This window comes from Anguilla rostrata, chromosome 8, assembly GCF_018555375.3.
Source record: "Anguilla rostrata isolate EN2019 chromosome 8, ASM1855537v3, whole genome shotgun sequence".
Classification (NCBI taxonomy): Eukaryota; Metazoa; Chordata; class Actinopteri; order Anguilliformes; family Anguillidae; genus Anguilla; species Anguilla rostrata.
This window is the reverse complement of record NC_057940.1, coordinates 2,563,437-2,579,742: the sequence shown is the minus strand read 5'-3', so window position 1 is coordinate 2,579,742 and position 16,306 is coordinate 2,563,437. Positions and strand designations below refer to the sequence as shown.

At 49.4% G+C, this 16,306-nt stretch overlaps 1 protein-coding gene across 1 annotated transcript in view; it reads left to right on the top strand.

Moving 5' to 3' along the window:
* Positions 1 to 16,067, top strand: part of LOC135260522 (metabotropic glycine receptor-like) — a 70,782-nt gene extending 54,715 nt beyond the window's left edge. Inside the window, exons 7-11 of the mRNA XM_064345804.1 lie at positions 4,925 to 5,163; positions 7,554 to 7,692; positions 11,617 to 11,722; positions 12,078 to 12,224; positions 12,796 to 16,067. Of these exons, the coding sequence (XP_064201874.1) occupies positions 4,925 to 5,163; positions 7,554 to 7,692; positions 11,617 to 11,722; positions 12,078 to 12,224; positions 12,796 to 14,712 (2,548 nt within the window). The 3' untranslated portion in view covers positions 14,713 to 16,067. The remainder of the gene's footprint in view (positions 1 to 4,924; positions 5,164 to 7,553; positions 7,693 to 11,616; positions 11,723 to 12,077; positions 12,225 to 12,795) is intronic.
* The last annotated feature ends 239 nt before the right edge of the window (positions 16,068 to 16,306 follow it).

Genomic DNA, 16,306 nt, shown 5'->3' with positions numbered 1-16,306 from the left:
TATTCCTGCCTCTCACCCAATGCACGCTGGGATAGGCTCCAGTGACCCAGACCAGGATGAGCAGTTATACACCGAAAATTATACCCATTTTACTAGGTAAGGAACTGGGCTTGTAACATAAAGGTTGCAGGTTTGATTCCTGGGTAGGACACTGCCGCTGTAGCCTTGAGCAAAGTACTTAACCTGCATTGCTTCAGTATATATCAGTTGTATAAATGGATGCAAATGCCATGAAAAAATGTTGTGTGTATCACTCTGGATATGTGCATCTGCTAAATACATGTAATGTGCAATGTGGCAGAGCTTATTCTGTGAAAGCTTTAACATTCAGAAACATGATATTGATAAAGTGATTTGACATTAAAACTAGGAGAACATCACTGTTAGGCACAACGGGATCCATCTGGGTTAGGAAAGCAAACCAAACAAAGGAATTAATCAAATCTCAGCTACTGAAAGACAACAGTGCGAGATTAACCAGTAAACACTGAAGGGAAATTGATTAGCAAAAGCTTGGATAAATAGAGGAGCATGTTCTAACACAAAGAGCTGAACGAATACCAAGTACCACACTTGCACTGCATGAAAAATGGAGTTTCTGGAAGATATCCAACCTGTTAAATTTGTGAAATTTGGGGTGTGGTCTGCGATCGGTGACTTATGTACTTGGATACTCCCTATGAATTAAAGGACTCTGCTGGTCCTTAAATTTTACGCCATGTCTGGTAACTTACGCAAAGTGTCTGAGTAAGAACACCTCTGCGCACAAAACTACGTCCCGTTTCTGACACAGACAGTGCGGTTTCCAACATTGACACACACTGCACACGGCAGGAAAGGTGTCTGTTTTTGGATTTACATGCAGCGTTGTGAATGTTTGCACGCGTGACATTGCAGACCCCTTTCAGGAAAGACATGGGAACACAGTTTGGGTTTTAACTGCAGGCAGGAGGCAGGCTGGAACTCTGTCTTAGGCCCACGTGGCGATACGGTGATATTTTGCCGTGCTATTAAATGTCAGTGTGTGTTTTCTTCCTGTGTGAACGGGCTGGCCTTGTGGTCCAGGCTGCGCCATTTCGCAGTGACATAAACTGTGGGGGGGTGGGGGGGGGGTGCAGCTAGGCGATGGATTAGATGGCAGTCGGAGAGGAGCGAGACCACCCCCCACCTCATAGATTGATCGCCCAAGTTAATTGCTCCTTTGCACCTGGCACCTCCTGGGAGATTCTCCAGGCCGTCTGCCCACCGAGTCAAACGCTCACAGGAAGTGAGGGGGAGCTGGGTAATGTAGTTCAGCGAGCTGTCCATTTGGAGTACTCTCCTCAGGGGACCAGCCAAAGACAGTGAAACCCAGGCAGCTTAGAGGGAGGGGCTTAGTGTGATTTTTCAGGGGGGGGCAATGTGGGGTAATTCCAGCCTGGACCAGAAAAGACTCCCTTATATCAGAATATGTGAGATATTACATTTCTTTTTAAAAGCATTGTTAGGCCATTAGTCTAAGCTGTGACTCACACACACACATGCACACACTTGCACAGACACTCATATAGACATTCACAGGTAGCAGTTCGTATCAGAGACTGTAAAAAATATGGACAAAGCTACTGTGACGTCACCCATTGACTCTCCGTGGGTCTCCGAAAATACGTTTTGAAGCTCAATGGCGGGCGCGGCCATTTTGGAGTTGGAGCCAAAACCACAGAGTTTAAAAGCCGCTCTGTGATTTTTACAATTTGATTGACAGTCCGGTGCGGAAAAGCCCATCAACCTGAACGAGGCTAGCTGACTGTCTGCCGTTATGTTTTAAAATATATTATCAGATGTTTACGGAGTTTAATTTCCATCCGTGACTGTACTGTCATGTAATCACGTTATATGTATGACATTAAAAATACAATTAGGCTATGTTCAGTTATCTTTAATTCATGTTTCTCAGCAAAACGAATATGCTTAACTAGCATATCAGCTTGCCAGTGAGCTAGGTAGGCTATCCGTGGTTAGCTCACGCATTAGCAATATGAACCACAGGGGAAGAACATTGACTACACTGATGGTCAATCAATCGGAGATGTGTAGGCTACTGGTGATATGACTAGGCTAATTTTCGTATAACTGTCTGGTAGATCTGCTGTTAACCGAGCAAGTTATCGTCGTAGGTTTTCGCCAGTCAGTTAATGAGCCAGTAACTGCTACTACTAGCTACTCCATCGCCGTTTGTGGTGTTCACTTGCTGGGTGACGCTAGCTGACCGATCGTTCGCAAATCACTTTCTACCGAATAAAAATTAACACTGTCAGCGGTTATTAACAAATCTACCAAGTATTTTAATAACTGATCTGCAGGCGTGTAAATATGACAACGCACTTTGTACAGCAAGTTTTCCACCTGGTGCATGAAGACAAAAATAATGTAGCCTACGTTGAATTTCTAATTATTATTAGGCTATCGTTTTTTTCTTGTAAATCATCAAAACCAATGGAGAAAAGCCAATATACGCAAGGAGCCCCAGAACCGATTCTGAGAACCACTGTCTTAAATGCCTAGCTTGTCGGTCTCTTAAATGCTAAAAACATATTCCTTTCTAAATGCCAAGATGGTTAATTTCGTTAAATTCTGTGTGTGTGATTTCAGCAAATGAACCTTGAGACTCTTAATTCGCTTCGTGAAACTGAAAAAGTGTTTATCCCAAAATCGGGATTATAGTAGCTTTGTCACATGCTTGAAGCATGGCCCAGGTAGACATTTACGGAATGTACACGACTGACAAGCCGCCAAACACGTTTGACAGATTGAATGTTTGCGGTTAAGGTTAGCTAGCTAGTCAAACGGCTTGGTAGCCGAAGTTGCGAACTGTTTTAGCACAGGCTACTGCTGGTTTACCAAATATAGCAGGCTGATTACGCTTTCTGCCGAGTAATTATTTGGTTAAGTAGGCTAAAGGAAATAGTAAAAATGACTCGGCTACCGAAAAACTTAAGAGGAGGATTATTTTATGGTCGTCTAGTGCAGCTGTAAATAGCACACGCCATAATGAAATCACCACGAAATGGGATGCCTACATTTTCAGACTTAGCACAGGCGGAGCCGGAGCCGCAATGGCAAGGCCAAGAAGCGCCACCGCCCACCCCAGTGACCATAGACTGTGGCCCCTACTGTAGCATAGTCCTCCGAAGTAATCCGGAAGTGACGCAAGCTGTACCTCATTGGTCCAGAACAAATATTGGCCCTGTGCCCAAATGATGCAATAAATCATAAAATAGACCCATGGACAGTCATAAGACGAATAAAATACACCTATTATGACTATTTGTTCTTGTGAGAAAAAATTAGTGGCTTTGTATTTTTATTGCATTTGTACCGTAGACTTACATGGAAACCGGATATGAAAACACCTATACTGGAGCCATCCGTAGTGGCGCTAGTGAGCAACCAGGAACTACAACACCAGGAAATGAGCTTCAAAAACGAAGTCTGGTTTTGGCCGCTTGGTTCGTATGAGTACAATAAGGATCTAAAAAAGACATTTTCTTGTTGTCGCACATTTATGTTCACATCATAGAGCAACTTATTTTTTTGCTTACGCGCACAGAACTCTCGTTATTACCTCTCTCTTTTGGAAGACTCGCGGGGGGAATCCACAAAAGGACCGCTGTGCTCTTTGTGTCTGTTAAACCGTCGCAGCACCAGAAACGAATTGCAGATGATGCACTAAAGCACTGAATGGAATGTGCTTCCAGCTGCAGCACCAGGGAAATCTGCAACGGTACTTCTTAAATAAAAGTGTGACGTATTATTGTACTTGTGAACTGTGGTCACTGCAAACTACTTGGTTATGCGATTTTGGATAAATACTTCAGTGAATCGGTCATTAATATGGCTCATTAATATGGTTTCAGGTTAAATGTCCTGTGTTAATTCAACTCTAGCAGAGTTTATATGAGTCCACTCTGCCCATAGTATGTATAAACTCTCTAAGAATTGATTTAACACTGAACATTTTACTCTGTAGTGTTTGGAGCTGTTGCATAATAACCAGCACAAACAGCATTTTATAAAGCTCTGGAATCCAAGTGCACTTTTGCCTCTAATTATCTGCTAGGTGTTTAAATAAGCGTAGAAGCAATCTTTCTGGCACCTCCTCCACCCCCAGGAAACAGGGCTGACAGAGAGACTCATCACCTCATTAGGCAGATGAGTGAGTGGGGTTGAGTCGCACAAGAGGTGCCTGAACCACCGGTGGGCGCGTAACCAGGGGCGATCCCACATTGATCCTATACATAAAAAAATGGAGGACACATTACTTGAACTATAGTTGTGCATAACACTTGTCTTGTTCTAGAATGTTCTGCAGGGTTTCAATGGGGCTGTTCTCATGATCAGGTGCTCCAGTGAAAGTGTTCTGACTGGTGTGGTGTTCTGATCTGGAATGTTCCACAGGGTTCTGAAACATATTCTGCTCTGGAATGTTCTGCAGGGTTCTGAAGGTGTTTTGCTCTGGAATGTTCTGCAGTGTTCTGAAGGTGTTGTGCTCTGGAATGTTCTGCAGTGTTCTGAAGGTGTTGTGCTCTGGAATGTTTTGCAGGGTTCTGAAGGTGTTCTGCTCTGGAATGTTCCACAGGGTTCTGAAGGTGTTCTGCTCTGGAATGCTCTGCAGGGTTCTGAAGGTGTTCTGCTCTGGAATGCTCTGCAGGGTTCTGAAGGTGTTCTGCTCTGAAATGTTCCGCAGGGCTCTGAAACACGTTCTGCTCTGGAATGTTCTGTTCTGCAGGGTTCTGAAACATGTTCTGCTCTGGAATGTTCTGCAGGGTTCTGAAGGTGTTCTGCTCTGGAATGTTCTGCAGGGTTCTGAAGGTGTTCTGCTCTGGAATGTTCTGTTCCACAGGGTTCTGAAACACGTTCTGCTCTGGAATGTTCTGTTCCGCAGGGTTCTGAAGGTGTTCTTGTCGCGCACGGCCCAGCGGATCCCCTACATGACCAGCTGCCGGGTGCTTCGCCTGCTGGTGGTCATCCTGCTGGTGGTGAGCTGGTTCCTGGTCGCCTGGACCCTGGCCGTCTGCCAGAACATGGGCCGGGACCTGTCCCCGATCACCGTGGGCGTGACCCAGGAGGGCCTGCAGTTCAGCCTCTGTCTGCTCGATCGCTGGGACTACATGATGGCCGTCGGTAAGCCACGCCCCCGCACACCTCCTCCAATCACAGACGCACCTGCACACCTCCTCCAATCACACACTGTCGCCATGGACTCATCCTTTCTGCACACCTCCTTCAGTCACAGTGAAGCATTTGGGAGATCTTAATTTCACATTTTTTTTTTTGTCTTCAAGGCAGAAGCAGTTATTGGTCCTGTGAGTTATTTTTTAAATCTCCCATAATTCTTGGCGCAGTTGTGAGTGAAGCAGATGGTGAAACAGAATGGGCTGTTCCTGTTGGACGTGGGGAGGGGGGGGTTTAAGGGTTTGGGGGTGCTGGGGTGGGGGGCGCTTTTTAAATATAATAATGTAATAATAATGCCTGTCTATATTAGGACTGGAATACAGGACATATTCAGGATGGCATTCAGCGTGCCTCTAAAAGGGTTAGGATTGGGGGAGGAGAGAGGAGAGATTGAGAGGAGTGAGAAAGAATGTGACTGAAAATGGGGTGTGAGAGGAAGAGAGAAAGAAAGAAGAGAGACAGAGAGGGAGAGAGAAGGAGCAAGGAGTTGGTGAGAAAGAGAGGAAGGGAGACTGTGAGTGAGAGAGGAAGAAGAGATGGAAGGCGAAGACAGGAGTGGGGAGAGAGAGGTGGAATGGGAGAAGAGAAAGGGAGTGGAGAGAGAGGAGGGAGAGAGGAGAGGGTGGGGAGAGAGAGAGGTGGAATGGGAGAGAAGGGAGAGAAGAGTGGTGGGAGAGAGGAGGGGGGAGGGAGAGAGAGGTGGAGTGGGAGAGGAGGAGAGGGAGGGAGTGAGAGAGAGGTGGAGTGGGAGAGGAGGAGAGAGGGAGGGAGGTAGTGAGAGAGAGGTGGAGTGGGAGAGGAGGAGAGAGGGAGGGAGAGAGGTAGGTGGGAGAGAGAGAGGGGAGGAGGAGTGAGGAGAGTGGGGGAGAGAGAAGGCATCTTCTCAGTTTGACAGGAGCAGTGATTCATTCTGACTAACACTCAGGGAGGGTGTGAGGGAGACTGCGGAGGGAAACTCAGCGGAAGTTCGCGGTGCTTTCCTGAGCAGAGTGTGACCTCAGGTGGGGGTGTGAGAGAGCCTCACACTGCACCCCCCCCGCCTCCATTTTTAACCAGCCCTGGCAGCAGCTGTTTCTCCCAAAAATAGGCTTTGAGTTCAGCATTCCGTCGATAATTCCGTTGTGCTTGCTGCTCGTGTGACTTCACCTCGCTACATATTCCTGTTTCCGAAGTTTAGTGTGAAAATGAGGCATGATGGGAGATTGCCTTGACCCCCCTCTTATTATAGGTCCCCGTCCTCTATTGTACAGTTATAGAAGCATAACATGAAAATCCCTACGATTCAGTCTCTTTCCCCTGGAGGCAGTACACACATTATTATGTGCATTGTGTTTTGTGTATAATCCGTAATTCTGTGAATAATATGGGCGTGAAACGGCGAGTTCCTCTTCCTGCTCTGGGGTGTGTTATCTCTGCTATGCTGTGAGGACTGTGTTTTTCTCCCTCACACAGCTGAGTTCCTCTTCCTGCTCTGGGGTGTGTTATCTCTGCTACGCTGTGAGGACCCTGTTTTTCTCCCTCACACAGCTGAGTTCCTCTTCCTGCTCTGGGGTGTGTTATCTCTGCTACGCTGTGAGGACCGTGTGTTTTTCCCCCCTCACACAGCTGAGTTCCTCTTCCTGCTCTGGGGCGTGTTATCTCTGCTACGCTGTGAGGACCCTGTTTTTCTCCCTCACACAGCTGAGTTCCTCTTCCTGCTCTGGGGCGTGTATCTCTGCTACGCTGTGAGGACCCTGTTTTTCTCCCTCACACAGCTGAGTCTCTCTGCTCTGGGCGTGTATCTCTGCTACGCTGTGAGGACCCTGTTTTTCTCCCTCACACAGCTGAGTTCCTCTTCCTGCTCTGGGGTGTGTTATCTCTGCTACGCTGTGAGGACTGTGTGTGTTTTTCTCCCTCACACAGCTGAGTTCCTCTTCCTGCTCTGGGGCGTGTATCTCTGCTACGCTGTGAGGACCCTGTTTTTCTCCCTCACACAGCTGAGTTCCCCTCCCTGCTCTGGGGTGTGTTATCTCTGCTACGCTGTGAGGACCCTGTTTTTCTCCCTCACACAGCTGAGTTCCCCTCCCTGCTCTGGGGTGTGTTATCTCTGCTACGCTGTGAGGACCCTGTTTTTCCCTCACAAGCTGAGTTCCTCTTCCTGCTCTGGGGTGTGTTATCTCTGCTACGCTGTGAGGACGTTTTTCCTCACACAGCTGAGTTCCCTCCTGCTCTGGGGTGTGTTATCTCTGCTACGCTGTGAGGACCCTGTTTTTCTCCCTCACACAGCTGAGTTCCTCTTCCTGCTCTGGGGCGTGTATCTCTGCTACGCTGTGAGGACCCTGTTTTTCTCCCTCACACAGCTGAGTTCCTCTTCCTGCTCTGGGGCGTGTATCTCTGCTACGCTGTGAGGACCGTGCCGTCGGCGTTCCACGAGCCGCGCTACCTGGCCGTCGCCATCTACAACGAGCTGGTCATCTCCGCGGTATTCCACATCGTCAGGTGAGCAGGTCTCTGGGACTCCCCGCAGACAGACCCCAGGGGGTTATTTCACCAGGTGAGCTCAATAGCTGAGTAAAATAGCCAAGTTTTACTCAGCGCAGTTATCCAGCTAACTCAGTAATCCAGGGCCCTGTTTCACAAAGCTGGATAACTGAGTTAGCTGGATTACTGAGTTAGCAGGATAACTGAGTTAGCAGGATTACTGAGTTAGCAGGATAACTGAGTTAGCAGGATTACTGAGTTAGCAGGATAACTGAGTTAGCTGGATTACTGAGTTAGCAGGATAACTGAGTTAGCTGGATAACTGAGTTAGCAGGATAACTGAGTTAGCAGGATACCAACACTGAGCAAAACCTGGAACAGCCATTTTTACTTCAGTCCATGTTCCAGATTTAGGATGGTTCTGGGGTTTACAGTTGTCCAGCAAACTCAATACTCCTGCTTGAAGAAATACCCCCTCTGAAAGTGAATATACTAACATGAAATGAATCATCATCATCATCATCATCATCATCATCATCTTCATCATCATCATCATCATCATCATCATCATCATCATCATCATCATCATCATATTATTATTATTATTAGTATTATTATTCCTGGCTTTTTTTGACATTCAGTTCTGCGATATGATGAAATGGTTGTTTGTCTGTACCAGTTACTTCAAACAGATAATCCACTCTTAAGTCTTTGGTGAAAGGTAGAGTTAGTCAGGAGGTAGTCTACCCCACCCACCTCCCCCCCCCCGAATAACAGGCCTCAGTGCTCTGTCCTTCTCCAGTATAATACCAGCAATAACATGTCCCCCTTCCCTGCGTTAGTCAGCTAATGGTTAAAAAAATGCACTGCCCCCCCCCTTTCCCCAGAAACAGCATAATTGGAATTTCTTCTGGTCGGAACAGTTGGGTAATGAGGCTTATCTCCCCCGCGCATGTTTCCACACACACCTGAGACGTGTTCGGGGAGTTGGGGCGGTAGCGTTCGGTGTTTTAGCTGTGAATTCGTCTGTGGCTGTGTTCTTTAAATAGAGTCTGAGGAGCACCAAGGCTCCGGATTCGGCGGCGATGCTCAAAAGCTCTTTTTTTTTTCTCTCTCTTCTTTTTTTTCTTTCTTTTTTGCGGCGGCAGAAGCATTTTATCATAGCCTAGTTGCGGCGTGACAGACAGTATTCCCCACAGGAAGGATTTCTGGCTCAGGAGCGGTAGTCTCCTCCTGCTCCTGCTTTTTTTTTTTATTGTTGTGAAAATGTGAGCCTGTGAGTCTGCCTCTGGTTTTTTTTTTAATGTCACAAAAGCAGAAGACCGCCTCTACAGGCCCACGGGCGCACCGCCTGGGACCGCTGCTGCTTAGTAACGTCACCGCCAACCGCTCCTCTCGGTACTAGATATTAGACCACCATGAAGTGCTCCTTTTCATGGTACTAGATATTAGACCACCATGAACCGCTTTTTTTCATGGTACTATATAGAAGACCACCATGAACCGCTCCTTTTCATGGTACTAGATTGAGGACCACCATAAAGCACTACTTTTAATGGTACTAGATATTAGACCACCGTGAACCACTACTTTCCATGGTACTAGATAGAACAGCACCACAAACTGCTCCATTTATGGTACTAGATAGAAGACCACCATGAACCGCTCCTTCTCTTGCTATTAAATATTAGACCACCATGAACCGCTCCTTCTCTTGGTCCTAGCTAGAAGACCACCATAAGCCCCTCCTATTAATGGTACTAGACAGAAGACCCCACCATGAAGCACTCCTTTTCGTGGTACGAGATAGAAGACCACCATTAGCCCCTTCTTTTCATGGTACTAGATAGAAGACCACCATGAAGGGCTCTTTTTAATGGTACTAGATAGAAGACCACCATAAGCTCCTCCTATTAATGGTACTAGACAGAAGACCCCACCATGAAGCACTCCTTTTCGTGGTACGAGATAGAAGACCACCATTAGCCCCTTCTTTTCATGGTACTAGATAGAAGACCACCACGAAGGGCTCTTTTTAATGGTACTAGATAGATGACCACCATGACCCTCTCCTTTTCATGGTACTAGATAGAAGAGCTCTTCTTTTTTTGGTACTAAATGGAACACCACCATGAACCGCTCCTTCTCATGGTACTAGATAGAATACCTCCATGAACCACCATTGTTATGGTACTAGATAGAAGACCTCCATGGACTGTAGAGCCCTGGGGGAGGGAGGAAGAGGAACTGGAGGAGGGAAGAGAAATGAAGCAGGGGATCAAGAAGGAGAGAGAAAGCGAAAGTGAGAGTGATAGAAAGGGAGGTGAAGGAGAGAGGGAGTCAGAGCCCAAGAGAGAGAGAGGGGAAAAGAGGGGGAGACAGAAAAGGAAACATGTAAGGTTTTGATTGGAGCTGATTTGTTTTCCCTCATTAAAAAAAAGCACTAAAGCATCTGGCCATTAATGTTCATTAAAAAGTAATTACATGAGAAAAAAAAAAGATGATATTAAGTTTTTATATACTGTAGATACAGCAGTTACCACCTCTGGTGGTCAGAGAGCTGTTATGTTTAAAAAATAAAACCCCAATGACCTGCTCAATGCATGAGTGAAAAATAACTTATACTTTATAGTGAAAGAGTTGCAGGTAGGATGGTAGAAGGTAGACCCCAGGTCTGTGTTGCTCCTTGTGCACTCCAGGATACTGTATGACGTAATTCTCTACTGTACTGTCTTTGTTTACCACACTTCCTGTCGCTCCCTGTAGTGTTGGTCTAGTGTTTTTCCATCATTATTAAATGAAGACAAAATTTGAAGGAGCAGCAGGATCCTACTCTTTTACTCCTTGATTATTTTGTGTTATTTTAATTTACAACTTCTCGTTAAAGCCTTTGTGGAGTTTTATTTTCAGCCTTTGCCCAGGCAGGGGTGGTGTGGAGTGGGGTGTGGGGGAAGGGGCAGTTTTTCTTTCTGCCTGTAGGTAGTAAGACAGCGTCTCAGGTTGCTGAAATTGTCAGAAGTAATCTTGAGATCACAACATTATCTGGTCCTGGCTTCTTGCCAGACGCTCACTCTGGTCGGGCTCCATTGGTGGCGGTGATATACAGCAAACTAAAGTCCATTGTGTTCCGTCAGGTTTGATCTAATTGTGTTTTTCTTAAAAACGACTGCTTGCCACCGTTTTATTAAGTTTTTATTGACAATATTTTCACCCCTAATCCATCCATTTTCTGGCTGCTCTACCTACATTGATTGATGGCCTCGACTCTGCTGTGATTCATTTAATGTATCGTGAACATGTCAACCGCGTACGTTTTTCCGGACGAAAGCATCCATCAAACAAATAATTAAATAATGTGTATCCTCGCCATAAATTATAATTCTTCTAAATCTAAATTGATTTTTGTTGGATTAATGACGACACGTCTTCCCTCTCCATTAACCAAAAGGCTCAGCTTAATGTGAAACTCACTGAAAAATGAAAAGACGTGTAGTCCTGTCAGCCATTTTAATGACCCTGAGGTGGAGGGGCATCTCTTCAGTATCTATGGCAACCCAGGACTATGGGGGCATTTGTGAGAGTGCTGTTTTACTGCTAGTAACATCACCGCCTCACCGTCCGTCTCTGTTTGGACTTCTTGACATTTTCACTGAATTTACGGCATCAGCACTGTGTTAAATACGTCGCCTCTGTGGTGTGTGTACGCTGTTTTGTATCGTTGGCTATAATCGTATTTTATCGGCTGATACCAGCTATCTCGGCCAATTTAAGCTATTTAGACTATTATCGGCCATAATACGATACAACCTCTTTATTACTGTGCATTTAACGTGGCGGTAAGGGTTGTTATTTGACTGCTCGCTGCTGATTGGCTGCTCCTAACGTGGTGATAAGGGTTGTGTTTGACTGCTCGCTGCTGATTGGCTGCTCTCCCACCCCAAGGTTCACTCTGGCTCCTGCCCTGCACCCTGATTGGATGCTCATGCTGATCTTCGGCCACACCCACCTGACGGTCACCGTCACTCTGGGGCTCCTGCTCATTCCCAAGGTAAATAATAACAAAAATACCAATAATAATAATAATAATAATACCACACAGCTCAAGTGCAGAAGATGGTGGTAATGGGGACAGCATACCTCCTGTGGAAAGTTTTGGAGTAAAACCGTTTTTTCCGTGGTTGGGACACAGTTAATCCAAATGCTGTATGAAAGTATATATATTATTATTATTATTATTATTATTATTATTATTATTATAATAGTAATAAAAATAATAAGAAGAAGAAAAAGAAGAAGAATAGTAATAATAATAATAATAATAGTAATAATAATAATAGTAATAATAATAATAATAGTAATAATAATAATAATAATAATAATAATAATAATCATGTCCTCCTCAGTTCTTGTTCACGGCGACGCACACACGTGATGACCTCGCCACGGAGGCCTACGAAGAGGAGCTGGACATGGGCCGGTCCGGGTCCTACCTGAACAGCAGCATAACGTCCGCCTGGAGCGAGCACAGTCTGGACCCCGAGGACATCCGGGTGGGTGCTGATCGCGTCCCGATCCCCCGCTTAGTGCAAGGCTCTTCAGCTCCTGGGCCAGGGGCCAGATGTGGCCTGCTGTGAACTTACTCCTGGCTGGTTTAAATTGTCGAGAAGGACAAAAAAAAGCATTTATATTTCAAATGCCATTTAGATACCGGTAATACATAGTCATGTACGTGGGGAGACAGTGTAGTATAACAGGTAAAGAGCTGGTCTTGCAACCTAAAGGTCATAGATTTGATTCCCAGGTAGAGCACTGCCGTTGTACCCTTGAGCAAGGTACTGGAGACATAACCAAAACATAACAAAAGACAAAACCAAAATGCACAGTCGTAGGAAAGAAGGAATTTTGCTGGAAGTATTGGTGACAATCATCAATTCTTTAAAAATCTTTCAATTCAATAACCTTGGGTGTGCATTCCTTAACTTCACATATAGCTGACAGGTTTTGCACAGTCCTCGCTAAATAAACAGACAAATAAAATAAAATGCTGTCAAAATTCTGATTTTATTCACCCTCTTTTGGCCTGTTGTGCTTGTGTTTACGACCCTCCCCCCCCCCCAACAGGAGGAGCTGAAGAAGCTGTACTCCCAGCTGGAGATCTACAAGCGGAAGAAGATGCTGGCCAACAACCCCCACCTGCAGAAGAAGCGGAGCTCCAGGAAGGGCCTGGGGCGGTCGCTCATGCGCCGGATCACCGAGATCCCCGAAACGATGAGCCGCCAGTGCGGCCGGGACGACAAGGGGGACCACCACCCCCACCACCAGGGGGAGCACGGGGGCACCCGAAACAGCATCTGCACCCTGCGCAGGAACCCCTTCGACCCGTCCCACGCCTCCAAGCACAAGGTCTTCTCCCTGCACAAGTCCCACAGCAGCTACGACCACCACGCGCTCGAGCAGGGCGAGGCCGAGGGCAAGATGGCCGCCGAGGGCAAGATGGCCGCCGAGGGCAAGATGGCCGCCGCCGACGGGAGGGCGGAGGCTTCCGACGCCGCCGCCGCCGCGAACTCTCTGCCGGACGCCCCGGCGGGGCAGAGGAAGGGGGGCGGCGGGGGCGAGGAGAAGGCCTCGGAGGGCGGGTCGGCGGAGTCCGTGCCCCTGGTGTGCAAGTCGGCCAGCGCCCACAACCTGACCGCCGAGAAGAAGCCGGCGCTCCTGCGCACCTCGGTGCTGCAGAAGTCCCTCAGCGTCATCGCCAGCGCCCGCGAGCGGACCCTGGGCCTCACGGGGCGCATCCACGGGGGCGGGGACGACGGCAAGAGGGGCCACCACCACCCCCGGGGGGCGAGGGACGGCGGCGGCGGGGGCGGGAAGGGGCGCCCGGAGGCCGGCGGGAAGCCCGAGCAGGAGCGGGAGCCGGAGCGGGAGCCGGAGCCGGAGCAGCGCTACCCCAAAATGAGCGTGAGCCAGTCGGTGGAGTACAGGCGCACGGCGGCGAAGGCGGGCATCATGAGGCAGCAGGTGAGCGGCAGCCAGCCGTCCATCTGCTCCGAGCCGGGCCGCGCCAAGGACCTGCACGACCTGTCGGAGGTGTGCCCCTGGGATGCCGAGGCCCCGCCCCCCACGCCGCCGCCGTCCGACGGGCGGGCGCAGAAGCACGTGTCCATCGCCCCCGCCGAGACCACCGTGGTCCACGGGACCGCCCTCAGGGGACGGGGGGCGCCGCCCAAACAGAGGGGTCCCGACCGCCAGCGTCCGGCAGGGGAGCGGCTCGCCGTCTGCCACTGGGAGGAGGAAGAGGAGGAGGAGGAGGGGGAGGAGGAGGGGGCCGGGCCTCGGGCGGGCCGTAACCGCGGCGACAGGACGCCGCAGAGGCCCGAGATGCGCCTTTGGGGCGCCGGGGGGGACCCCCCGTCGGCGGGGCGGGAGGCGGGGCTGTCCCCCGACCGGAGCAGGCGGAAGAAGAGCGTGACCCCCACCGAGGGGGGGGGCAAGGAGAAGGTCCTGCACTCGGACCACTCCCAGTCCACCGGCAGCCTGCTGCACCCCCCCGGCCTGCGCGCCGACGTCTGCCCCTGGGACTACGACACCCCGCCCTCCTCCCCCAGCACCCCCCGCGCCAGGGACTCCGCCCGCTCCAAGAAGAAGACCGCCAAGACCTCCTCGGAGAAGGAGAAGGAGAGGGGGAAGGACAAGGACGAGGGGAGGCGCAGGTCCAAGAGCAAGGAGAAGGGCTCCTCCAGCCGGTCCTCAGAGAAACGCCGCGTCAGCCAGTCCAAGATGGCCGACGGCTGCCCCTGCGACGGAGTGGGCGGAGCCGAGCGGCGGAAGAGCTCCGGGGGGGAGCCGGGGGCGGGCCACGGCAGGCTGGCCGAAATCTGCCCCAGGGGGGATCTACAGGGCGTGGCCGAGGGCAAGAGCGCCTCGGCGGCCAATCGCAGCTCGCCGGGGCTGAAGGCAGCGGCGGTGCCGGCCAACGCTAAAATGGCGGACGTTTGTCCGTGGGACTTCGATGACAAAATGTTGGGGGAAAACGCATGACACTTCATCAGATGATTCGGTTTTGACCACATACATTTTTATATAAACATGGTACAAAATCCCTGAAAAAATGTAAGGTAACTGATATTAAAACTTAAATGTTACTTGTTGGAAAAGAAAAGAAGACACACGTTTTGCACAAGTTGCCTTTTTTCTTTAATCTTTAATCTTTCCCCTGCGATCTGGAGAAAACCAAGAAGCTGAATCATCGTGAAAATAAGCATTCCAGATTCCTACTAAGGATTTAGCGAAATTGAGAAGGTCGGTTGTTATTTAAAAAAAACAATTATGCAACTCTTAGTCACTTTATCTACAGCGAGGGGATATATCAACAGATTTGTCGAGTGCAGTGCACACACATCTGGCACATTTTTTTAAAATCTAGTTTTGTTTTTAGACGCTACATTGCCACACATAGGAGTCAGTCACACACACAGGGCAGACAGTGTGCGGTTCTGTGTGCGGTGCTGGTGTGCGGTACTGTGTGTGGTGCCGGTGTGCGGTACTGTGTGCGGTTCTGTGTGCGGTACTGTGTGCGGTGCTGGTGTGCGGTACTGGTGTGTGGTACTGTGTGTGGTGCCGGTGTGCGGTACTGTGTGCGGTACTGTGTGCGGTTCTGTGCGGTGCCGGTGTGCGGTTCTGTGTGCGGTACTGTGTGCGGTTCTGTGTGCGGTACTGTGTGTGGTGCCGGTGTGCGGTACTGTGTGCGGTTCTGTGCGGTGCCGGTGTGCGGTTCTGTGTGCGGTACTGTGTGCGGTTCTGTGTGCAGTGCCGGTGTGCGGTTCTGTGTGCGGTGCTGGTGTGCGGTGCGGTGTGCGGTTCTGTGTGCGGTTCTGGTGTGCGGTTCTGTGTGCGGTGCTGGTGTGCGTGCCGGTGTGCGGTTCTGTGTGCGGTGCTGGTGTGCGGTACTGTGTGCGGTTCTGTGTGCGGTGCCGGTGTGCGGTGCCGGTCATGCGCTAACCGGGTGGGGAAATTAGCGGATGCCTTAACGCGGCGGTCTCTATGGATACGAACACCACGCGGCGCATCACGGAGGCCGAACGGGCGTCTCGCACGCCTCTGAAAAAAAGAGACGGCACACCGGCGAGCGAACGCGGCGTTTCCTGTTCCTGTTCCAGAGCATGCGGGGAGGAGCAGGCGGAGTTCAGAATTCCCAAAAATAAAACAGCGACGACGACGACAGGAGAAAAATAAATAAATAAATAAATGGAGGTGAAGAAAGCGGTTGGCTGCGCTGTGGCTCTCAGACGATGATAGCGAGGGTCGGCCGGATCCCGTCGCTCCGGGATTCCTCACCATTCCTCTCACATTCTGCACATCTTTGCATGTTTCTGGAGTTTAAAGAATAAAATCTTAGGGGGTGGGGGCGGGTGCGGAGGGGTGGGGTGGGGTTTCGGGGGGTCCTATCTTATCAATGCACTTTGATGGTTTCATCTGACGGGTGTGCGGTGTGAAATCGGTCGGTACTTTACTGCAACTTTGCTTTCCCCGGCCCTGGTCCTGGAGCATCCGCGTGCATGCTGAGGTTTCGAGATTATTAGGTTATTGAAATACGCTCGTTCCATAATTATGTGCTTAAGCAGACCGGCGCATT